General features: G+C 42.1%; 1 protein-coding gene across 2 annotated transcripts in view; it reads right to left on the bottom strand.

Annotated features, from left to right (window-relative positions):
- fam199x (family with sequence similarity 199, X-linked) overlaps positions 1-23,362 on the bottom strand; it is a 67,431-nt gene that overhangs the window by 33,774 nt on the left and 10,295 nt on the right. Inside the window, exons 2-4 of one of the 2 annotated variants that reach the window (XM_060927640.1) lie at positions 10,686-10,859; positions 1,075-1,121; positions 902-978 (exon numbers count right to left, since the gene is read on the bottom strand). In XM_060927640.1, coding sequence (XP_060783623.1) covers positions 902-978; positions 1,075-1,121; positions 10,686-10,852 — 291 coding nt within the window. In that variant the 5' untranslated portion in view covers positions 10,853-10,859. Of the gene's footprint in view, positions 1-901; positions 1,122-10,685; positions 10,860-23,362 lie in introns of both variants that reach the window. The other variant, XM_060927638.1, reaches the window with a different exon arrangement.

The raw sequence follows: 23,362 nt of genomic DNA, 5'->3' as shown, positions 1-23,362 counted from the left end.
TGGCAAAACAGTTGTTAAATAAACTCCAGCTTATCCAGAATGCAGCAGCCAGAATATTAACTAAAACAAAGTTTTAAACACATTATTCCTATCTTAACTTCTCTTCACTGGCTCCCAGTTAAACAAATAAATTTAGTTTAAAAATACTTCCTATTGTTTTTTTTTTAATCTATGAAAGGCTTAGTGCCTTCCTATATTACTCATTCTCACTCACTCAATACACATCAGCTAGATCCCTTAGAGCCTCAATAAAAGTCTTCTCACTATACCTAGAATAAACATTAAATGAGCATATGGTGCCTTCAGTCATTGTGGTCCCACTCTCTAGAACTCCCTACCACAGGAACTAAGGTCTGCGAAAACAGCATCTTCTTTTAAAAACAGACTAAAAATCTTTTTACAAGCTTTGGACTAGATTTAGAGTGTGTGGCTAGTGAGTGAACCTTAATTTTAGAAACAGTATTATTGTCTTTTCATCTTTTATGTTTTTTATCTTATTTGTAATGTTTTATCATGCCATGCATTTGTTATATACTTTTACTTTTTAATTTGAAGCACAGAGTGTCTATGCCCGTCATATGGCACGTGCTATATAAATAAACTTGACTTGTATTTGAACTAAACTGTGTCCTGTTTTCATTGGCAGGGTAAGAACTTTAAATAAATTTTAAAAAGAGAGAGAATCATTCATAAAAATTTGAGATGGAAATCAAATATATATTTTTGCAATATCGCCCAGATCTAACTGGACTTAGAATTCAGCTTGGTTAATATGATAAAGGTCCCTTATCTTCAGAGCCTCAAAATATGAATATCCTATGGGACTACATGGAGAGCTCTACTTCTGTCAGACATGCTAGGTAAAAGCAAATTTTCGGTTTGTCCCTCTGGTGAGCCTTACCTGCCACTCAAACTCACTGTCAGACCAGTCCCAGTATGTGCTGATGGAAGACGATACATCACTGCAGACGCTGCCTTCTGGGAAGAAATCAAAAGACGTGAGCTCCTGATCATCCAGGAGGGAGAAGCAGTCATCCAGGTCGCCCACAGACACAGAAGAAAAGAGTTCCTCACTGCATTCTGAACTTGCCACGCTGGTGCCACATGAGGTTAGGTTCCATCTAAACCAAAAAGGCATAGGGAATGCATTTAAACGTGACTCAAAATATACTTAACACCTACAAAAGAAAATAATACATACACAAACTTTTGATTGGCTTAATACTAGGACTCTGAACATGAACGTCACTTTTTGGATATTAACATATTTACACTCCTCTGAACATTCAAAGGCAAAAAAAAAAAAAAAAATCCACAAGTGTTAAATCTGCCACATTTACTCTTAGTTGCCCAACATTTCTCAATAATGCCCAATAATTAATAAAATACTTCAAAAGCAACATGGCAGATTCCACAGAAAGTGTTATCAAATGAGTTTTCTTGAAAAGCCTACAATAAATGTCTAGTCCTCTGTATTTCAAAGAAAATATCCCAGAAAATAAAATTTACCCAGCAGCTAAAGCATACTTGTTTTTTATTTTGTACTTGTTTCAATAAAAAAAATTTATTCCCCAAAATGTATCCTACACAGACAAATAAATAAATAAATAAATAAATAAATAAATAGTCCCACTAGCCCAATTCAATGCATTATTCAATTTGCGAACGTTTCATGGATTCGGTCCACCATCATAACGTTCGCAACTGGCCCCAGAATGTCAGAACTGTGTGACTGTTTTAGGAAACAATGTTGCAGTTATGCACCAGCTACTCTATAGTTCATTTGGAAATATTTTTAATTATTGTGAATATCTTTTGCACTGCAATAGGCTTATTTCACAAACGAATATCATTTCTGTGCACTATGAAGGCCTAACGTTCGCCCTTCATTCTTAGGCGAATCTCCACTTTATAAGCACCTGGAAGAATCAGCGGCATGCATGTACAAGCAGTCATTTACATCCGGCCCTTCAAGGCATGAACACAAGGGCGGCCAGATTTTTAACCTAAAAATGTAAGCTAAAAACTGTCCATCATTGTAACGTTAGCAAGAAATAACAAGCATTGTTCAGCTATGTATTTGACTGCATCTGACGGTGATTTCTGTCTAGAAACGCCTGCAAAATTTGACTTCGCTGTGACTTTCGGTGTCCGAGTTATGAACGTTTAAAAGCCGGCTGGAGCTGTGGATCAAATTAAAACTTAAATTGCTGGGTGGCGCATAATGGGCCGAGGCACCGCCCTACCGGGCCGTGCCCATGCTGTTTCGAAAGGGCTGGGGTAGAGGGAGGTGCCCAGTGTTTTCCCCAGAAAAAAATTAAAGCCCTAAATTCTGGCATGACAAATGAGGATGGGTTCCCTTTTGAGTCTGGTTTCTCTTGAGGTTTCTTCCTCATGTCATCTGAGGGAGTTTTTCCTTGCCACCATCGCCACAGGCTTGCTCATTGGGGATAGATTAGGGATAAAATTCTCATGTTTTAAGTCGTTCAAATTCTGTAAAGCTGCTTTGCGACAATGTTTACTGTTAAAAGTGCTATACAAATAAACTTGACTTGACACAGACAATTGAGCACCAACGACACGAAAGCAAGGCCCCCCGGAAAATTTTTTGAAAATAGATGCCCTCAGGTGCATTTTCAGGGTCTCAGAGGTTTTAGATACATGATTATAGGATAGATTTTACCAGTATTTCACTCAGTGCGTTTACATGCACATCCAAATCGAGCTACTGTCGGTAATCGAGCTAAGGGTCCCAAGCAGGGGTGCCAGAGAAATCCAATCCTACATGCACACAAGGAAATCGAGCTTTTGTGTGAGGTACATTGTGCACCCGAGCCACAGGTGGCGCTACACGCCCCATTGTGTTGGTACACTTCCGGTTGTCGTCATGAAGAAGAGCTATTCAAGAGTATAAACAAAGTTATCAGTTCCGTGTTCACAAGAAGAACGACGACGAGGACAGCAACATCGAGAGAGAGAAGATGGACAACAACGAAGCAGCTCAGCACTTGCTGAACATTCTGTACACCATCGTCACTCTCGTACACTCGTCACTTCCGGAAGGGGCAGTGCTGAAGTAAGTAGCTTGACTACGTAGCTTGATAGGGTTTACATGCACTAAGTAGCTCAGCCACAATCGCATAATCTAGGTCGCGTAGCTCGATTACGAGAAATCCAGTTCGGTTCGATTTCAGCCGAGCTAAGGTGTTTCCATGGCATTTAGAACTTCGATTTCAGTCGAGCTACGGCAGAAATTCGATTTTCTCTATGTGCATGTAAACGCACTGAATGATTTCTGACCTAAATAGTATTAATGTATACATATTTGAAATTTCACCTTAAAAGGAACAGTCCACCGTACTTCTTATCTGAATTGAGACGAGCTGCTCCGTACCTCTCCGAGCTTTGCGCGACCTCCCAGTCAGTCAGATGCAGTCAGACGCGCTGTCACTCCTGTTAGCAATGTAGCTAGGCTCAGCATGGCCAATGGTATTTTTTGGGGCTGTAGTTAGATGCGACCAAACTCTTCCACGTTTTTCCTGTTTACATAGGTTTATATGACCAGTGATATGAAACAAGTTCAGTTACACAAATTGAAACATAGCGATTTTCTATGCTATGGAAAGTCCGCACTATAATGACAGGCGTACTAACACCTTCTGCGCGCTTCGACAGCGCATTGATACGGAGCTCAGATATCAATGCGCTGTCGAAGCATGCAGAAGGTGTTAGTATGCCTGTCATTATAGTGCGGACTTTCCATAGCATAGAAAATAGCTACGTTTCAATTTGTGTAACTGAACTTTTTTCATATCACTGGTCATATAAACCTATGTAAACAGGAAAAACGTGGAAGAGTTTGGTCGCATCTAACTACAGCCCCAAAAAATACCATTGGCCATGCTGAGCCTAGCTACATTGCTAACAGGAGTGACAGCGCGTCTGACTGACTGGGAGGTCGCGCAAAGCTCGGAGAGGTACGGAGCAGCTCGTCTCAATTCAGATAAGAGCATATTTCATTATGGAAGTACGGTGGACTGTTCCTTTAAAAGTTCAACATGCAAGTTAAACTGTTTTGTTATAGATTGCTTAGGTATATGATAGATTGAAAATCTACGGGGATTCCTTAATTATCTATGATCAAGTAGTGTTGTAACAAAAATGTGCATGAAAATATGAACAGTGGTTTGCTCCATCTTATGCAATCCAATGAAGAGAATCGATTATCATGCCTCCTGCTGATCACAAAGGGATCTGAACCTAAGAACTGCCACCTTAAAATAAGTTGCTGTATTACTATAACTGTAATGATTTAGAATGTTTCTGATGCAATTACCATAATATATGTATAACTAAGATACTTTTCAGTATAAGGCAACTGCATATTATAAAAGTTTAAATTTTGGCACTTTATTAAATGGACTAGATTAAGATTAAAACATTTAAAGGAAAACTTAATTCATACATTTAAGTTTGCAGAAAGATTATGTACTTATTAAATTCTCTTCATGAATGTGTTGTCAAATGTAGCATAATTTCGAATAATAATGATAAGCATATTTGGCAGTGTGAGGTCACTGTGACCCTTTAACAAAAGAATAATCCAGAACCTTCTTTTGTTAAATGGATCCCAGTGACATCACACTGCTAGAAATGCTTATGATTATTATTTGAAATTATGCTATACATTTGGACAACTTCACTTCGTGAGTGTGTTTATAAGTACGTAATCTTTCTGCAAACCCAAAATAATGAATTCAATTTTCTACTCCTTTAAAGCAGATTAATTCTCCTTGGCTTTTGCTTGGCCCAATGTTGGGCAGCCCTCTCATAGTCCATCTTGCTGTCATCCATGCTGATGTGGATCAAATTGTCCAGCGAGTGCTTTTTGAGCCAGTCGCTGTGATCAAAATTGACGTTTTCGTTGTCGTGACAGTTGTCTGGTTTTGTGCGCCATCACTCACGTGGGTTTGTTGACGTTTAGTCAACCAATCTTTGATCGAAGCTATAATGATAATAGACTAGGTCAAACTTTTGCGATTAAAATCAGTCGGCCTTGTCTGTCTGGTGGGGGACAACATCGGCAGCCAATGAGATCGCTTATAATGAATCGGAAAATTCCAGGATGTCTGATGTTTTCTTTCAATATTTTTATTGGACGGTTTGAACACGTGATCTTGACATAACCAACAGATTACAGTTTGTTTACATCATACCACGCGGACATATTACTTTGACAGAATCAACACAAACATTGGAAAAAAAGACCGCTTTTAACTAAAGCGACTAAGCGTATCGGCAAGCAGAGCAAGCGTATCGGGCCCGATACGCTAAAACGCTTTGGGGAAAACCATGGGTGCCTGTGAAATTTGGCTTCGCTGGGACCTCCAGTGGCTGAGTTAGGAATGTCTTAAAGCAGGCTGGAGCTGTGGATTTTTTTTTTTTTACGGTGTAGTGGACAGACCAGGGTGTTCGGCCTTCCAGACATGGTCGACGACGAGTGCTCTCAGCAGCCGATCACCTGCTTCCTGGAAGTACGATTCAGAAAAAAAAAAAAAAAAAAAAAAACACAAAACAAAGTCCCACAGTTCAGAAAAAAAAAAAACAAAGTCCCACTCCTCTGTTTTACCATGGGCATGGGTGGTTGTTGTTGTTTTTTTTTTTAATGGCATAGCGGATGGACCAGGGTGTTCAGTCATCTGGCGGTGGCCGACGAGAAGCGCTCTCAACAGGCTTGGGGCAGCTGATCGCCCCCTCCTGGGGGTACAGTTTCACTGTGGGTCTTCTAGAGAGGTGCCATCAGGATTTCAGGAGCGAGTAGTGACTAACAGGTGCCAAGCAGTAAATTACTTTGAAATCAATGTTGAAGTCAGGAAGAGAAGAAAAAAAAAAAAAAAAAGGTAAAAAGCCATGGCAGCCAGGGCGAGAAAACGATTTTGCCCGGAAGCCAGGCCTGGTAGATGGGAACATGAGACTTTCTGCTATTCTGCCATTATACCTGTGGAATTTGAGGGGAAAAAAATATGATAAAAGTCCCACAGTTCAGGGGAAATGACAAAGTCCCACTGCTCCGTAATACCTAATGCTTTTATTGTATTTTTATATGGGCATACTCATCTCGTCTCGATCCGCTTATCCAGAGCCGGGTCGCGGAGGCAGCACTCTGAGCATGGAAGCCCAAACTTCCCTTTCCCCAGACACCCCAGCCAGCTCCTCGGGAAGAACACCGAGGCGTTCCCAGGCCAGCCGAGAGACATAGTCCCTCCAGCGTGTCCTGGGTCTTCCCCGGGGCCTCCTCCTGGGGGGACATGCCTGGAACACCTCCCTAGGGAGGCGTCCAGGAGACATCCGAAAGAGATGCCCGAGCCACCTGAGCTGATCAGAGTCAGAGTCTTTCCGTGTGTGTGTGTTGGGGGGGGGGGGGGGGGGGGGGGGGGGTCCTGAGTCAAAGTCTTTCCCATGGGGGGGGGAGCAAGATCCTAACTTCTTGGCTGTCTGGTGGGTGGAACTGTCAGTGATGGGAGAGAGGGGAGGGAGTTCAGCATCCTGACGGCCTGGTGGATGAAGCTGTTGGCGAGTCTGGTGGTTCTGGACCATAGGGCAGGAGGCTAAACAGATTGTGTGCTGGGTGAGTCTCATCTCTCACGATTGTGAGAGCTTTGCGGGTGAGGCGGGTGGTGTATATGTCTTGCAGGGAGGGGAGGGGTGCATTGATGATCTTCCCAGCTGTGTTCACTATAGCTGCAGGGCTTTCCTGTTGTGGTCAGTGCAGCTCCCGCCCCATACAGTGATGCAGCTGGAGAGGATGCTCTCAATGGTCCCTCTGTAGAACGTAGTCATGATGGGTGGTGGGGCACTGGCGTGCTTCAGTTTGCGCAGGAAGTAGAGGCGCTGTTGGGCTTTCTTGGCCAGTGATGCGGTGTTGTTGGTCCAGGGGAGGTGACGTGACGCAAAAATTTCACGATGTGCTTCATGGCAACATGTAATCCACATCTCGGAAGTCAGCATTCTATTATTATTCATCTAAAGTAATTGCACTGTTTGAGCAGCAGAGGTCAGAGTCTTTCCAATCCAGAAAAGAAAGAAAGAGAGAGGGCGCGAGCGCACGCTGGGCCCAATAGCTCCAAATCCCAATGACTAGCACACATTTATACAGGTATACAACAACGCTGTAACAGTTAAAACGAACTCTTCAGTTGCTTTCAAATGACACCAGCTCCGTGCCAGTAAAATTTACACCGCCCAAAAATGAAAGCATTTTAGCTAACTTTAAAAGCATCATTTCAAGTTAAAATGACACCTCAAACACTGCTATAGACCTCTTACGCATGACATCATGCATCACATGATAATTTCTCCTGGGGGACAACCAGACACCATCTTTCCTATAAGCAAGGTTTAATCGGTCTTAAATATGGTTCATCTTTGCACTGTTTTTGATTGCTCCAATTGTTCAAATAGAGAAGATAAATGGTATTACCGTCTCCCTGGAACTTTCTCCTGAACCTCTGATTGTGGCTCAGGAACTTGACATGGGCATTTGTGACCCCTCACCGAATCCAGGGACACATGTCGGCCGAAACAAATCCGAGATAATCGCAAAAGAAGCATTTTTTTTTTCCGAAATTTGTGATTTTTGTTTTTTTCCATCATGTGCAAGTTGAGATCTTGAAGAATGCAATCAGTATTTCAGATAATAGATTTTGTTGGAAAAGCATACATTTTTTGTTGCAAATTGTCTCGTTTTTGTCAGGACTGTAGCCTGCTGGGGGGTGTGGGTAAATTACCATATGGGCCATTCACATGATGATTTAAGTCTTTTGGGTTTTTTTTTCGCGAATCAGCTGTATGATACGAGCTGAGCGCATGGCTACTTAACTGCATACAGGCATGTAATTTCACTATGGAATGAGTTACTAAACAGAGCGCAGAGGAGCTGAAAACCGCGAAGCAAACAGACACACGGTATTTACATCGGAGATAACCATTTCTAGCAAAAAAAACCGCAACCTCGTTTTCCAGATTGAATGGAATACTTGAATGATCGGATTATACATGGACCGTTCTAGGATTACATTCCATCGGAGGCATTGGTGTGTGCAAGGCGCCGTTTCTCTTTCTGATGGGGTAAGTTTATTAATCTAAGGCTGTGTGGTTATTTTTGCATGTAACGGAGAGTGTTGTGCTTTGGTTAAGCCTAGGTCACAACCGGACGTACGATTTTTTGGCCGTGTGATTTTTGGCGTTTCCCCAAATCGCTGCTTTTTTTTTTTCATGGAGAAAGACGCGCGTTGGTCATAAGTTTGTCTTGCAACCTGAAAAAAACGTAAGCGCCCGTAGAGTTTGTTTGACATGACAAAGAACCCCTGCGGCCGGTCTGCGGCTCGAAAATCAGCACATCACACGTGCGCTCTCGTGCGTTTCATGCGCGCCCTCCGTGCATTTCTTGCGTTTTTTGCATGTAGACCGGCCGTAGGAGCACGGTACCATACGGCCGGTTGTGACCGAGCCTTTACATGAAACTAGTGTTGTGTTAGTTGTGTCATCATCGTGCTATCTTTCTTTCTTTCTTACGGTGTGAGTAATTTTTCAACCACAAAACGTTAAAGTATACTTTAGGACTTATTTTTGTACTTCATAATTGTGTTGGGCATACTTTGCATGGAAGGAAAATTGACGTGATCTTTGTTTACATGAAAGTAGTATCATGCTAGCTAGTAGGGGGTAGGGCTTTCCTTAATGTCATGCAAATGAGCACCATTATGTGCCCGCCCTGCACCCAGAGTAGCTGAGATGGAAAACTTTGAGGGCGATTTTCTCCCTTTTCTGTTTTAAGAGGTATACACTTTCAAAAAGCCACACATTCTTCAAATATTGTCAGATCTCCACATGGAAGGCATCATTGGAAAGCTTAGAAACTGTACTTTCTGAATCTGTCAATAACTCAAAATGCCCCCGGGCAGACATGTGTCCCTGGATTCTGTGATCTGCCACATTTCTTTAGAAAGGAAATATCTTTAATCTGGGAGTAGGAGATTTTTTCCCCCCACAGCAGTAGGAAGAACCCAGTACACCTTTTTAATCTTTTACTGTCAGTGAATCCCTTTGTTTCACTCTAACTTCGATAACCCACAACAACGATGCTATGTGAGAACAGCTCTCTCCAAGGCCTGCCATACAGTCACAGTGTGCAACCATGATCTTGCCATCTTTTTTTTCCACTCACAATCCACAGAGTTAAAGTTTTTTTTGGTCATTCTTTGCGAGTGGTTAAACTGGAATAGAATAGAGGCTGTATTCAGTCACATGACTTTTGCTTGCAAGTTTACTTCTGGTGAATGAAGTGGTGGTCAGGCAAACTGATTCGACTGTTATGCAAAGAGCTAGTGAAACCATCTCCGACTATTTTCACAGTTTAGAGGCCAATGCCCAGTCAAGATACCTTCAAGAAAGTTGCTCTTTGTGATGGGATAGGTCCTTCCACACTAGTAAAGAAGGATTTTTCTAATTATTCATAAAATGATCCATCTATTGAGTTTCCCGACATCTCAAACTACCAGGTGCTGTAAACATTGTTCTACATGGACAAACAGATGAAAACCTGGAAGAGCATGGAGGCATACAACTTTTCATCTAAGGCTGGTTAAAGATCTGGGGATCAAGACACAACAAGATAAATCCTGTATTGTTTATGCCTGGGTAAGTTGGCATTTTGGGGCTTTTTGTACACGTCTTTGCTGTGGCTACTAGCACGCTACAAATTTGAAACAAGCCACAGCCGCTCAATTCTCAATCCTCCCTGCTCTTCTCTTCCAGCAAACGATAAGTTTTTTTTTTTTATTAAAACAGAAAATGCAGTGATAAGGTATGTTCCAACGTCTATGTAGGTAACGCTAGGCCACAAATCTACATAGTCACCAATCATTTTGAGGAATTTTGTACGGATCATAACCACTATTAAACTCTAATTTCCACGTATATCTATCCTTTGCCTCTTTCTGACTTAGATTATCCAAGTAATCTAGTAGTAAAGCTTTTTTAGCTGTAGTTTTCTTTGAACTACAGACATCGGACATCTTCAGTATCACTTGTCTTCAGTATGTAAACAAAGTTCGCTTGTCCCCAATGGTTACGAACGCAAGTGTGACGTCAGTGCAAAGGGTCTATCTGTACGTTTCAATCATTTTCCCCAGGTCAGACACTGTTTATTCAATCAATTTTTGGGGAAAATTTAAAATATTTAAAAAATATGATGAGCCTGTAGTACATTCTGTTTACAATATTAAACATCTCACAGAAATTCTTTGATTTATTTAATTTTATACAGACAAAAGTGCACATTGTTTTTGCATTGTTTGCATGATTCGGGGGGGGGGGGGGAGTATTTTCTGTCAAAAATTTTTCTTCATTCAAATTTTGTTCAAAATTTTCTGAGAATCAAATTGAATCATGAATCACAAAATTGTGACTCAAACTGAATTGTGACTGGACTGTACCATTACATTCCTTCCATAAAGGTTTTCATTCAGGGGGCTCATTTTGAATTTATACTGTGTGTTTTGTTGGAGCAACTGCACATCCACCATCAGAGCAGAAATAATTTGTATAAGCAACAGAATATCTTTAATACATGTCGAGTTATCTTGATTACAAGACAAGGTGTTAAATTTACGTATTTGTTATACCTGTTGCTGTGGAAGCGGAGCAGAGGGTCTGTCCGATGACAGGAGGACATCCGACAGCCAAAGTCACTAACATCCAGTGTGCCATCTTCACTGAGGTTTCCCTGCTGCAAGAGCATTTGAAAAGGCTCCTCCGGAGCAAGAAACTCCTCATGAATGTTATCACACATTTGAAACCTGAATGGAAAAGATGTAAGGTTGTTTCTCTGTCAATACTTAGTTATACACAGTGCAAAAATGATACAAGATATCCACAAGGCATCATTCCTGATCACTGCACTGTATGTGGCTGATAAGTGGTGTCTCAGACCACCTCCTCTGTTCAATGTATGCAATTCAATGCAGTGAGGAATACATAGTTTTCACATGATGTCACAGAGTCGGGGATTCCCTAGTGGCAGCCATCTTGTGGGTCAAGCTTACCGTACGGGTCACTGAGCACACATTGTAACGCGCGAGTACAAAGTCTTCAAAAGAACCCAAGCAGGCTATTTAAAGCTAGCAATGGTGCACACCTGTTGTATTCACGGCTGTCGTAATAGGTCAGATGATGAAGTCAAGCGGAGCTTTTGTGGAATTCCCACTGTACGGGAGCACGAAGGCGAGCAAACAAAGAAACTCAGCATACAAAGGAGAAATCTATGGCTTGCGAGAATCAACCGCAAGGATTATCAGCCTTCCAAACACCGCAAAGTCTGCTCCGATCATTTTATAAGTGGTAAGTTGTTTAAATAAACAATCGTGTTTAAGTTTGTTTTTGGAAACCAAAACATCGTGTAAACAATCTCTGGAGAATGCCTAACTGGAACCGCTGAGTGTACGTTTACATTGTAATGTACACTTAATATCGCTCGGTACAAGGCTGCAAACATATGATTATTACTGGCCTATAAATTGTCCTATTTATCATAAACACGAAATGTAACAAGCCTACATACCAGTTCATTATATTACAAAGTTTATACTGACATGGTACTGTAATACTACTAATGGATGTAAAATTTGTCTTAAATCAACTCGATATTACACACACACACACACACACTTATATCAGGCTTTCGTCTAAACGGGGGAACAGGGGCGCTGCGCCCTCTTACTCTCGGCGTGCGCCCCCTTACCGACTCCGTGAAAACATCCCAGCAACACTACGTGACAATGTGTCTGATCATCAAATACGTTATAATTGCTCCAAAAATACTACAATCATAGTAGATACACCGCCAGACGGTGCAAAAACAATCCGAATTGGCGTTTTCCAGACTGAGGCGCCATGTTGTTTAGTTGTTTACTTGTCGCGGCTGCTCTCGCGAGATTTGATATGGGTTACATACAAGGTCGGCTGACTTGTAGAGCGAGATTTCTTGAGACTGAATGACCTTTCACCCACCGGCACGGGAGCTTTTGACAGAAGTAGTTCGCGAGTTGTTTTTGTTGACACTTGGGCATTTAAAGATGTCATCCCGCGGCACGAAGCAGAAGAAAGCCAAAGACTGTCCAGGGCAGAAGAAAATTACTTCTATCTTTTTCAATGTTGACAGACAATTTGTTACAATTTCCCTCTCGTGTGGATGTCCACACGACAACGAGATGTTATTTAAAAAAATATTGCGTCCAAATGGGCAATGATCAGTAAAATATCAGGTCCATACGGCAACGCAACGCTTGCTGAAAACGATGCAATACACATGCCACACGTCTAGGAGCGCTGTAAGACGGTCCCTTCGGAGACACCAGAACAATAGAAGAAGTAAGGACGCATGCGCATAAACTATTATGCGCGAGACTTCAAATTAGCCACAAAGTCAGAAAAATCTGTTCGTAAAATTACATTATAATGACCAAATACAATGAAAAGTATTTTTCCAGTCTCACCTGTGAAAGGTAATCCCATGTGATCTCGTTTGGACGGTAAACCTGTTGGTACAGTTAAACGCAGCACATGAATGAGGCATCTTTATTCTCCGCTTTGACCCATCCAATATGGCGGCGAGGATGACGTATGAGTCTACGCGGAAGGCGGCGTCTTTAATGGTCTGGAATAAATTGAATGCTACACGTTGATGGATTAATTTGTTCTTCTACGCCCTTTTTGAGGAATGTATTGTAGGACTTAAACCAACATCTGAAGAGGTGAGATCGCTCCTTTTTTTCCCTATTTTTGCTGGTGGGATTGACTCTGCCCTAAGGGCTATTCTCTCTCTCTCTTTCACTTTGCACCATTACACAATAAATATTCACAGTGAAAATATTTTTGTAAGCACGTTTCATGAACCAAGTTATAGGATTTGTTGACAACTCGCATCGAGTTCGTTACACTTCTACCCAGCGTGAAGCACGTGGTTGTGACGTCATCGTAAACAAATCCGTTCTACTCATCCAGACGACTTCACAACGGCACCGTTGCCAGATCTTTCCACTCTGGAACCCGTTATCAAAAGATTGCGTTTTGGGGCACCCAAAACGCCGGTGCCGTGTGGACACCAGGCCGAAACGATAAACAATTGTATCGGATTCACCTGAATCCGTTGCCGTGTGGACAGGGCCTGAGACACCACTTATCAGCCACATACAATGCAGTCCTTGGAACACTTCCGAGAAAACTGAATACACATCCACATAAAGACTCTGCTGACTTCAATGACTCACATGATGGCAGAGAGAGCCAACGACCCACAGATCACCCTAACGACCCTCTAGGCTGCTAATACTGTTCACACCCAGCCTCCAGGGACCCTAACATCGACAGTATGAGAGTGTCAATGACCCATGTGACCTCAACGACTCCCCTTACTGTAGGTTTGTTTTTGGCCCACTAGAGGATAAATACCTGGAACTCCCCACTAGTCAGACAGAACTGAAGAAGCCTTTCGGATGAGAGGTGAAACCTCTTCAAGAATTTCAAGCAAGTCCAGTTGCCTTCTTTAGCACTTACGGTTAAACAAAAGTGTTTGTTTGACAGCACTCATTTGATTGACCAACACACAGTATAAAGGAGCTCAGTACAAATCTGTGAAAAAGGATCAAAGGAGTTACACAACTCAAGAATGTATCTTGGAGCAATTTCTAAACAATTGCAGATTCAAACTACAATTCAACTGTATGCAAGTACAAGTTATTGAGAGATGTGTCCACTCTGCCAAGCCAATTTGCTGGAAGAAAAGCTAAACTGTCAGCTGCGTGGAAATTGGTTCAGTTTTCAGGAACAACCAAAGTACAGACCTACCGTTAACTGAAAGCTGCTGAAACATTGTCTACAGCAATCCTTGAAAAAAATCTCCCAATCTTACTTGCCCAATGGCAAGCAGCACCCAAAACATACATGCCCAAAAAACAATTTCACTTGCCCAGAGCTTTTATGTTATATACAACCCCGATTCCAAAAAAGTTGGGACAAAGTACAAATTGTAAATAAAAACAGAATGCAATGGTGTGGAAGTTTCAAAATTCCATATTTTATTCAGAATAGAACATAGATGACATATCAAATGTTTAAACTGAGAAAATGTATCATTTAAAGAGAAAAATTAGGTGATTTTAAATTTCATGACAACACATCTCAAAAAAGTTGGGACAAGGCCATGTTTACCACTGTGAGGCATCCCCTTTTCTCTTTACAACAGTCTGTAAACGTCTGAGTAGACAAGTTACTCAAGTTTAGGGATAGGAATATTAACCCATTCTTGTCTAATGTAGGATTCTAGTTGCTCAACTGTCTTAGGTCTTTTTTGTCGTATCTTCCGTTTTATGATGCGCCAAATGTTTTCTGTGGGTGAAAGATCTGGACTGCAGGCTGGCCAGTTCAGTACCCGGACCCTTCTTCTACGCAGCCATGATGCTGTAATTGATGCAGTATGTGGTTTGGCATTGTCATGTTGGAAAATGCAAGGTCTTCTCTGAAAGAGACGTCGTCTGGATGGGAACATATGTTGCTCTAGAACCTGGATATACCTTTCAGCATTGATGGGGTCTTTCCAGATGTGTAAGCTGCCCATGCCACACGCACTAATGCAACCCCATACCATCAGAGACGCAGGCTTCTGAACTGAGTGCTGATAACAACTTGGGTCGTCCTTCTCCTCTTTAGTCCGAATGACACGGCGTCCCTGATTTCCATAAAGAACTTCAAATTTTGATTCGTCTGACCACAGAACAGTTTTCCACTTTGCCACAGTCCATTTTAAATGAGCCTTGGCCCAGAAAAGACGTCTGCACTTCTGGATCATGTTTAGGTATGGCTTCTTCTTTGATCTATAGAGTTTTAGCTGGCAGCGGCGGATGGCACGGTGAATTGTGTTCACAGATGATGTTCTCTGGAAATATTCCTGAGCCCATTTTGTGATTTCCAATACAGAAGCATGCCTGTATGTGATGCAGTGCCGTCTAAGGGCCCGAAGATCACGGGCACCCAGTATGGTTTTCCAGCCTTGACCCTTACGCAGAGAGATTCTTCCAGATTCTCTGAATCTTTTGATGATATTATGCACTATAGATGATCTGTTCAAACTCTTTGCAATTTTACACTGTCGAACTCCTTTCTGATATTGCTCCACTATTTGTCGGCGCAGAATTAGGGGGATTGGTGATCCTCTTCCCATCTTTACTTCTGAGAGCCGCTGCCACTCCAAGATGCTCTTTTTATACCCAGTCATGTTAATGACCTATTACCAATTGACCTAATGAGTTGCAATTTGGTCCTCCAGCTGTTCCTTTTTTGTACCTTTAACTTTTCCAGCCTCTTATTGCCCCTGTCCCAACTTTTTTGAGATGAGTTGCTGTCATGAAATTTCAAATGAGCCAATATTTGGCATGAAATTTCAAAATGTCTCACTTTCGACATTTGATATGTTGTCTATGTTCTACTGTGAATACAATATCAGTTTTTGAAATTTGTAAATTATTGCATTCTGTTTTTATTTACAATTTGTACTTTGTCCAAACTCTTTTGGAATCAGGGTTGTATACACACACACGTGAAGAAGCATATGATAAATCCACAAAACCATAACGCCAATATACGCAGACACATTCAAAAAGAAACAAGTTCTACTAGCAGAGGAATGAATAATTTAGGGAATATTAAGCTGTGGAGAGTTTTGAATGAGTATAATAAACAACAACAACAAAAAAAAATGCTGGAGCTTTGTTTCTATTATCAAAGGAACACGGTCCTGTACAAAATGTCACCATGGAACCAGAGTGTAGAAATGAACCTGCAGTTCAAGAGAGTTCTACATAAACACACTGAACTTTACAAGAGCTGCACACGTGAAATGGAAATAAATTGACTAAAACAGGAAAAACTATTTTGGATAAAATTGTTACTGTCCGTTACACACTTACCAACCTGTGTGACTCAGTTGTGCCTTTTGAATAGAGAATAAATGAAGAGGGAACTAAACATTAACTGCTTATTGAAATTATTATTACAAGGGTGATTATAGTTACTGTATGACTACAGCTACAATTGGAATGTTCCGATTCTGGTAGCGTTTGTAATTATTGCACCATCCACTATTAGATAAAATTTAAATAAAATCTTACAATATTGTCTGAAAGTCTAGAGCAAGATGTTTTGTTATTATCTAAATAACACTTCGGATATTGTTTTAACGGGGCGGCATGATGGTGTAGTGGTTGGCGCTGTCGCCTCACAGCAAGAAGGTCCGGGTTCGAGCCCCGTGGCCGGCGAGGGCCTTTCTGTGCGGAGTTTGCATGTTCTCCCCATGTCTGCGTGGGTTTCCTCCGGGTGCTCTGGTTTCCCCCACAGTCCAAAAGACATGCAGGTTAGGTTAACTGGTGACTCTAAATTGACCGTAGGTGTGAATGTGAGTGTGAATGGTTGTCTGTGTCTATGTGTCAGCCCTGTGATGACCTGGCGACTTGTCCAGGGTGTACCCTGCCTTTCGCCCATAGTCAGCTGGGATAGGCTCCAGCTTGCCTGCGACCCTGTAGAAGGATAAAGCGGCTAGAGATAATGAGATGAGATATTGTTTTAACAATAATAAGCATCACTATATAAATGACAGAGTGCAAACAGCTTTGTAATTACACGTCCTTAGCATTGTTGAAACATGGGGGGCTGAGAATACCATCTAGCCCACAGTTTAGGTCAGAGCTCTTTGAGAGTAAAGTCTTTGGCTTTCATAACATTCTGTTCCCAAAAGCTGATGTCAGGAAAAAGTCTGTATACAAAGAAGATTTTCTTGCTTTTGTAGGTTGTTTTTTTTAAACTGTTCTTCTGTGTTGGGACTTTTCAGGGAAAAGAAGGTATATTCCAACATGTAGCTAATGCTAGGCCACAAATATGCACAGTCACTCCAGTCATTTTGTATGGATCATAACTGCTAATAAACTCTAATTTCCGTGTATATCTATCCTTTGCTTCTTTCTGACTAATGCCGCTTTTCCACTACAAACGCGGCTGAGCCGTGCCGTGCCGAGTCGAGCTGAGTCGAGCTGAGCGGGGCTGTTGGAGTTGCATTTCGACTACAACCGCGCTGAACCGTGCTGGCTGGAAGTGGGTGGACACATTGGGTGGAGTTAGTGAAAGTGGGTGGACGTCATGTGATGCCGTTAAGCAGCGCAAACAGTGACATCAGTGACAGTGGCGGAACAAGTCAGAGCCGGGCCGGGGGCGGGGCAAATGACCGGGCCCTTTATTAAAGCTTATCATAACATCATTTTAGGCTACAAAATGTCCGCAACTGCGGTGTTTACCAATTTCAACACTACCGGGTGCAACTATGTTATTTAGTACATCAAGTCCTTCAAACGAACATGTAACTCAGAAACAAAAAACATTAGGATACTGTACATGGCTCATAATAAAACATCAATAGCCTATACTGCGCACATTATTTGAAGGGCATACGAATGAGCGCTCAGAGGTTGCAACGCTGACAGGAAGAGTCAGAAATAAAAGGAGGGCGGTGCAAACCTCACTGAATGCACTGTGTTTACCAATTTCAACACTCCGGGGTGCAACTATGTTAGTTTGTACATTAAGTCCTTCAAACGAACATGTAACTCAGAAACAAAAAAAACATTAGGCGACATACTGTACATGGCTCATAATAAAACATCAATAGCCTACTGCGCGCATTATTTGAAGGGCATACGGCGAGCCTTGCGCTCCGCGAACTCGTCCACGATGCTCTGTATGTCACTGATTCAGTGAGCTTTTAAGCGGTAGTCTCACGACCCGGAGAGTAAACAATAAACATGGAGGACATGGAGTCGTTAGTGTTGCTGGTCTCGGTGCTGTGGCTTGTTGTCACCGACAACGCGGACAGATACTGGCAAGAGCGTATAGATGAGGCGAGGCGCATAAGGCTTCAGAAATTCTCGTAATTCGTAATTCTTCTCCTTCCGGGTTTGCGGTGTTTACAGATCCCAGCGCGCTCGCGGGGCGTGTGTGGGCATGTGAGGACACTCCTCCTCACCAATCAGTGCACAGGGGAGTGTCTGCTCACGCCCCCAACCTCAGTCGGCACGGTTTGGCTCGCTTCAGCCCCACTCCAAAACGGTGCGAGTTTTAGGGGCTAAGCAGGGCTGAAACGAGCTGAGTCGTGCTGGTTTTTGGTAGTCGAAACGCGAGCCGTGTCGGGCTGAAGTGAGCTGAAGCGAGCTGAAAAAGGGTAGTGGAAAAGGGCCATAAGACTGTCCAAGTAATCCAGTAGTAGAGCTTTATTAGCTGTAGTTTGTTTCAGACAACAGCAACAGATGCCGGACATCTCCGCTTGGCTTCAGTATGTGAACAGCCAATCAGCGGGTCCCATTTTTATGTCACGATTTACAACCAATGGGAAACACCCTTTGTCGACTGGCCACCAATCACAGGCTCCCGTGCCACAATGGCTGCATGTTGATATTTTTATTTTCTAAATATTTATCATTCTGAAAATAAATGAAACCATTAAAAACAATAATAATTAAAAAAAAAAAGTTATATATGTGACGAGTCATGGAATCCACGGACACACGTCGGCTGAAACGAATCCGAGAAAAATCGCAAAAGAAGCATTCCATGACTCGTCACAATGATAGACACACACACACACAGTTTAGAGGTAAGGAACATTATTCAGTGATGATATTTATGGTTAACTCCAATCGTGATATAAAAGTTCCAAGTTTGACACCTGCCTGCTTCAACCACGCTGCTGGCACACAATGTCCTTGACCCTCGTCGCCCTTAGCCAGTTGGTATAATTACGTCATTACATGGACCCCTCTGAGCCAAGCTTTTCCAGTACACTTGAATACATGCACACCTCAACGAATTATAACCAAAAACAAGGAAATTTGAATGATTTCCTCAAAATATCTTTTGTACTTTTACATACATACATACACACATATATATATATATATAAAAATAGTCGTGTTGTTGAATAAAACAATGCATTTCCCATGAAACGAGACGAGCTACTTTAGACTGGTTTCCTGCTCTCTTAGCGCCTGCGTTGTTTAGGTTGCCAGCACTAACTTTTATTGTCTGATCTGATGATTACCATTAAAAGTTTTACTCGTCCTTGCACAGACTTTAGTCATCTCGGACATGAGGTTTTTCGAGCACTGTATATATTTTATATAAAAGCATGTGATATCCCCTTTATATTAAGGAGGTTCAGAGTTCAAAAGGTTTTTCAGATATTTTGAAAAAAATATATGAAATTATCACAGTATTTTAATTTGGCAATGCACTATATAAGTTATAATAAGTGACTATATTCATTGGACAACGAGTGACAGTTCTTGCAACAGCAACCATACAAAAACATACGTATAAGCTCATATTTATAATTTTAACAATTACCATGAACATTAACTGCATGATAGATGTCAAGTCTCAAAATGTGACTCCTCTACAAGGATACATTGCTTACATTTTGACTTGCGACGGAATGCAATGCCATTGTGCCAAGCATGCCAAGTGGGTGGGTTTGACCCAAAACAGGCCGTATACAATAATGGGATAGATAGCGATCGATATTTATTTATAATTTAATATTTATCCAACCAGCATTTACACAGGGACCCATGCACAGACGTATTCAGGGGCAGATCCAGGAAAGGGGGGGGGGGGTCAATCCAGTAAGACCAGGACAGTTTTTAAAACGTCCAGAGATGCATCAAGCCGTCAGAGACATGTTGCAAATGAAATCTCTGAAAGACAATTACCACCACACCAAAAATGTGTTTTAAAACTAGTAACTTTCAAAACCATATTATTAGTCACTGAAAATGATATTGTCGGAGTTGCAGGTATATGCATAGAACATAATTACAACCCCGATTCCAAAAAAGTTGGGACAAAGTACAAATTGTAAATAAAAACGGAATGCAATAATTTACAAATCTCAAAAACTGATATTGTATTCACAATAGAACATAGACAACATATCAAATGTCGAAAGTGAGACATTTTGAAATTTCATGCCAAATATTGGCTCATTTGAAATTTCATGACAGCAACACATCTCAAAAAAGTTGGGACAGGGGCAATAAGAGGCTGGAAAAGTTAAAAGGTACAAAAAAGGAACAGCTGGAGGACCAAATTGCAACTCATTAGGTCAACTGGCAATAGGTCATTAACATGACTGGGTATAAAAAGAGCATCTTGGAGTGGCAGCGGCTCTCAGAAGTAAAGATGGGAAGAGGATCACCAATCCCCTTAATTCTGCACCGACAAATAGTGGAGCAATATCAGAAAGGAGTTCGACAGTGTAAAATTGCAAAGAGTTTGAACATATCATCTACAGTGCATATCATCATCAAAAGATTCAGAGAATCTGGAAGAATCTCTGTGCGTAAGGGTCAAGGCCGGAAAACCATACTGGGTGCCCGTGATCTTCGGGCCCTTAGACGGCACTGCATCACATACAGGCATGCTTCTGTATTGGAAATCACAAAATGGGCTCAGGAATATTTCCAGAGAACATTATCTGTGAACACAATTCACAGTGCCATCCGCCGTTGCCAGCTAAAACTCTATAGTTCAAAGAACAAGCCGTACCTAAACATGATCCAGAAGCACAGACGTCTTCTCTGGGCCAAGGCTCATTTAAAATGGACTGTGGCAAAGTGGAAAACTGTTCTGTGGTCAGACGAATCAAAATTTTAAGTTCTTTATGGAAATCAGGGACGCCGTGTCATTTGGACTAAAGAGGAGAAGGACAACCCAAGTTGTTATCAGCGCTTAGTTCAGAAGCCTGCATCTCTGATGGTATGGGGTTGCATTAGTGCGTGTGGCATGGGCAGCTTACACATCTGGAAAGACACCATCAATGCTGAAAGGTATATCCAGGTTCTAGAGCAACATATGCTCCCATCCAGACGACATCTCTTTCAGGGAAGACCTTGCATTTTCCAACATGACAATGCCAAACCACATACTGCATCAATTACAGCATCATGGCTGCGTAGAAGAAGGGTCCGGGTACTGAACTGGCCAGCCTGCAGTCCAGATCTTTCACCCATAGAAAACATTTGGCGCATCATAAAACGGAAGATGCGACAAAAAAAGACCCAAGACAGTTGAGCAACTAGAATCCTACATTAGACAAGAATGGGTTAACATTCCTATCCCTAAACTTGAGCAACGTGTCTCCTCAGTCCCCAGACGTTTACAGACTGCTGTAAAGAGAAAAGGGGATGTCTCACAGTGGTAAACATGGCCTTTTCCCAACTTTTTTGAGATGTGATGTGTTGTCATGAAATTTAAAATCACCTAATTTTTCTCTTTAAATGATACATTTTCTCACTTTAAACATTTGATACATCATCTATGTTCTATTCTTAATAAAATATGGAATTTTAAAACTTCCACATCATTGCATTCCGTTTTTATTTACAATTTGTACTTTGTCACGACTTTTTTGTAATCGGGGTTGTACAACTGATATACGGTCGTATTTATGAAAGTTGCATTGTCATATAATGCATTACCACATGACACTACAGTGTAGTACACTGACCACAAAACACCTTATATCAATAAATTACTGTTTTAGCAACTGCAATCTCAGCTCACTGGGGAATTTTAAGCAGACTGTCACAGGACAGAAAAGTCTGAAATGTTATGTCCATCCAAATTTCAGCCTGTTCGAATGACGGGCCAAAGGCCTGGAACAATGCGGCCAGGGGTCCGGGGCCCTAAGCTGAAGGGCTTTAGATGCCTGGAGATGGCTTCTCAGTTATTTCTAGGCATATTTTTGTCATCTTCAAAAGGCCAAATTACATTAGTTGCTAATTATACTACAGATTGAAGAGAATTTACAAGAAAATGTCAGAAGTTTCAAGAAAAACATGCTTAAAGTTATACTCAAACACTCAGCTGTGCTCTTCTTTGTCCTTCGACAGAGAACAAGTCAAGAGGGAACTGAGTAAGATGAAGGCGAGAAAGGCTGCAGGTCCTGATGGCATCAACCCCGGGCTCCTGAGGCATTGTGCTGACCAGCTGTGTGGAATAGTGCGGGACATTTTCAACTTGAGCCTGGAACAGGAAAGAGTGCCGGTCCTTTGGAAGAGATTGTGTGTAGTTCCAATACCAAAAACTGCACACCCCACTGATTTAAACGGATATAGACCAATGGCGCCGACCTCTCACCTGATGAAGGCTCTGGAAAGACTTGTTCTGGCACATCTCTGCACACTGGTGGGGCCAGCTATGGATCCCCTGCAGTTTGCCTACCAGCCTGCATCTTCCACCCTGATGCCTGTCATCTACCTGCTTCATAGATCTCTCTCATCTTGAAAAGGCAGGAAGTACTGTTAGAATCATGCTCTTTGATCTATCCAGTGCCTTCAACACCATCCAGCTGACTCTTCTGAGGAGTAAGATGGAGAGCGCAGGGGTGGACCAAAATCTTACCTCGTGGACTATGGACTATCTCACAAACAGACCACAGTATGTGAGACTGAAGGACTGTGTGTCAGACACCATTCTTTGCAGCACAGGGGCTCCACAGGGGCCAGCCCTGGCCCCATTTCTGTTCACACTTTGCACTGCGGACTTTAGATACAATACAACTACCTGTTATCTACAGAAGTTCTCTGATGACTCTGCTATTTTGGGCTATATCCTAGATGGTGATGATGGCGAGTACAGAGAACTGACAAGGAACTTTGTGGACTGGTGTCAACAGAACTCCCTCCAGATCAATACAAGTAAAACCAAGCAACTGGTGGTGGATTTCCGTAGGACGAGGTTCTCTTCACCTACCCCAGTGAACATTCAGGGAAAGAACATCGAGATCGTTAGGAGCTACAAGTACCTGGGTGTCCATCTGAACAATAAACTGGACTGATCACACTCACGCCCTGTACAAGAAAGGCCAGAGCAGACTCCGCCTGCCGAGGAGGCTCAGGGTCTTTGGAGTTCAGGGTCCACTTCTGAACTCTTTATGACTCTGTGGTGGTATCAGCCATATTCTATGGAGTTGTCTGTTGGGGAAGCAGTATCACAACAGCAGAGAGGAAAAAACTTAAACTGATTAGGAAGGCAGGATCTGTCCTGGGCTGTGCACTGGACTCAGTGGACAAAGTGGGGGAGAGGAGGATGTTGGCCAAGTTGTCATCCTTAATGGCGAACACCTCCCATCCACTGCAGGAGACAGTAGCAGCACTGGGCAGCTCCTTCAGTGACCGGCTCCTCCATCTGCAGCGTGTTAAGGAGA

This window comes from Neoarius graeffei, chromosome 8 (genome assembly GCF_027579695.1).
Source record: "Neoarius graeffei isolate fNeoGra1 chromosome 8, fNeoGra1.pri, whole genome shotgun sequence".
NCBI lineage: Eukaryota > Metazoa > Chordata > Actinopteri > Siluriformes > Ariidae > Neoarius > Neoarius graeffei.
This window is presented reverse-complemented; position numbering and strand designations above follow the sequence as displayed.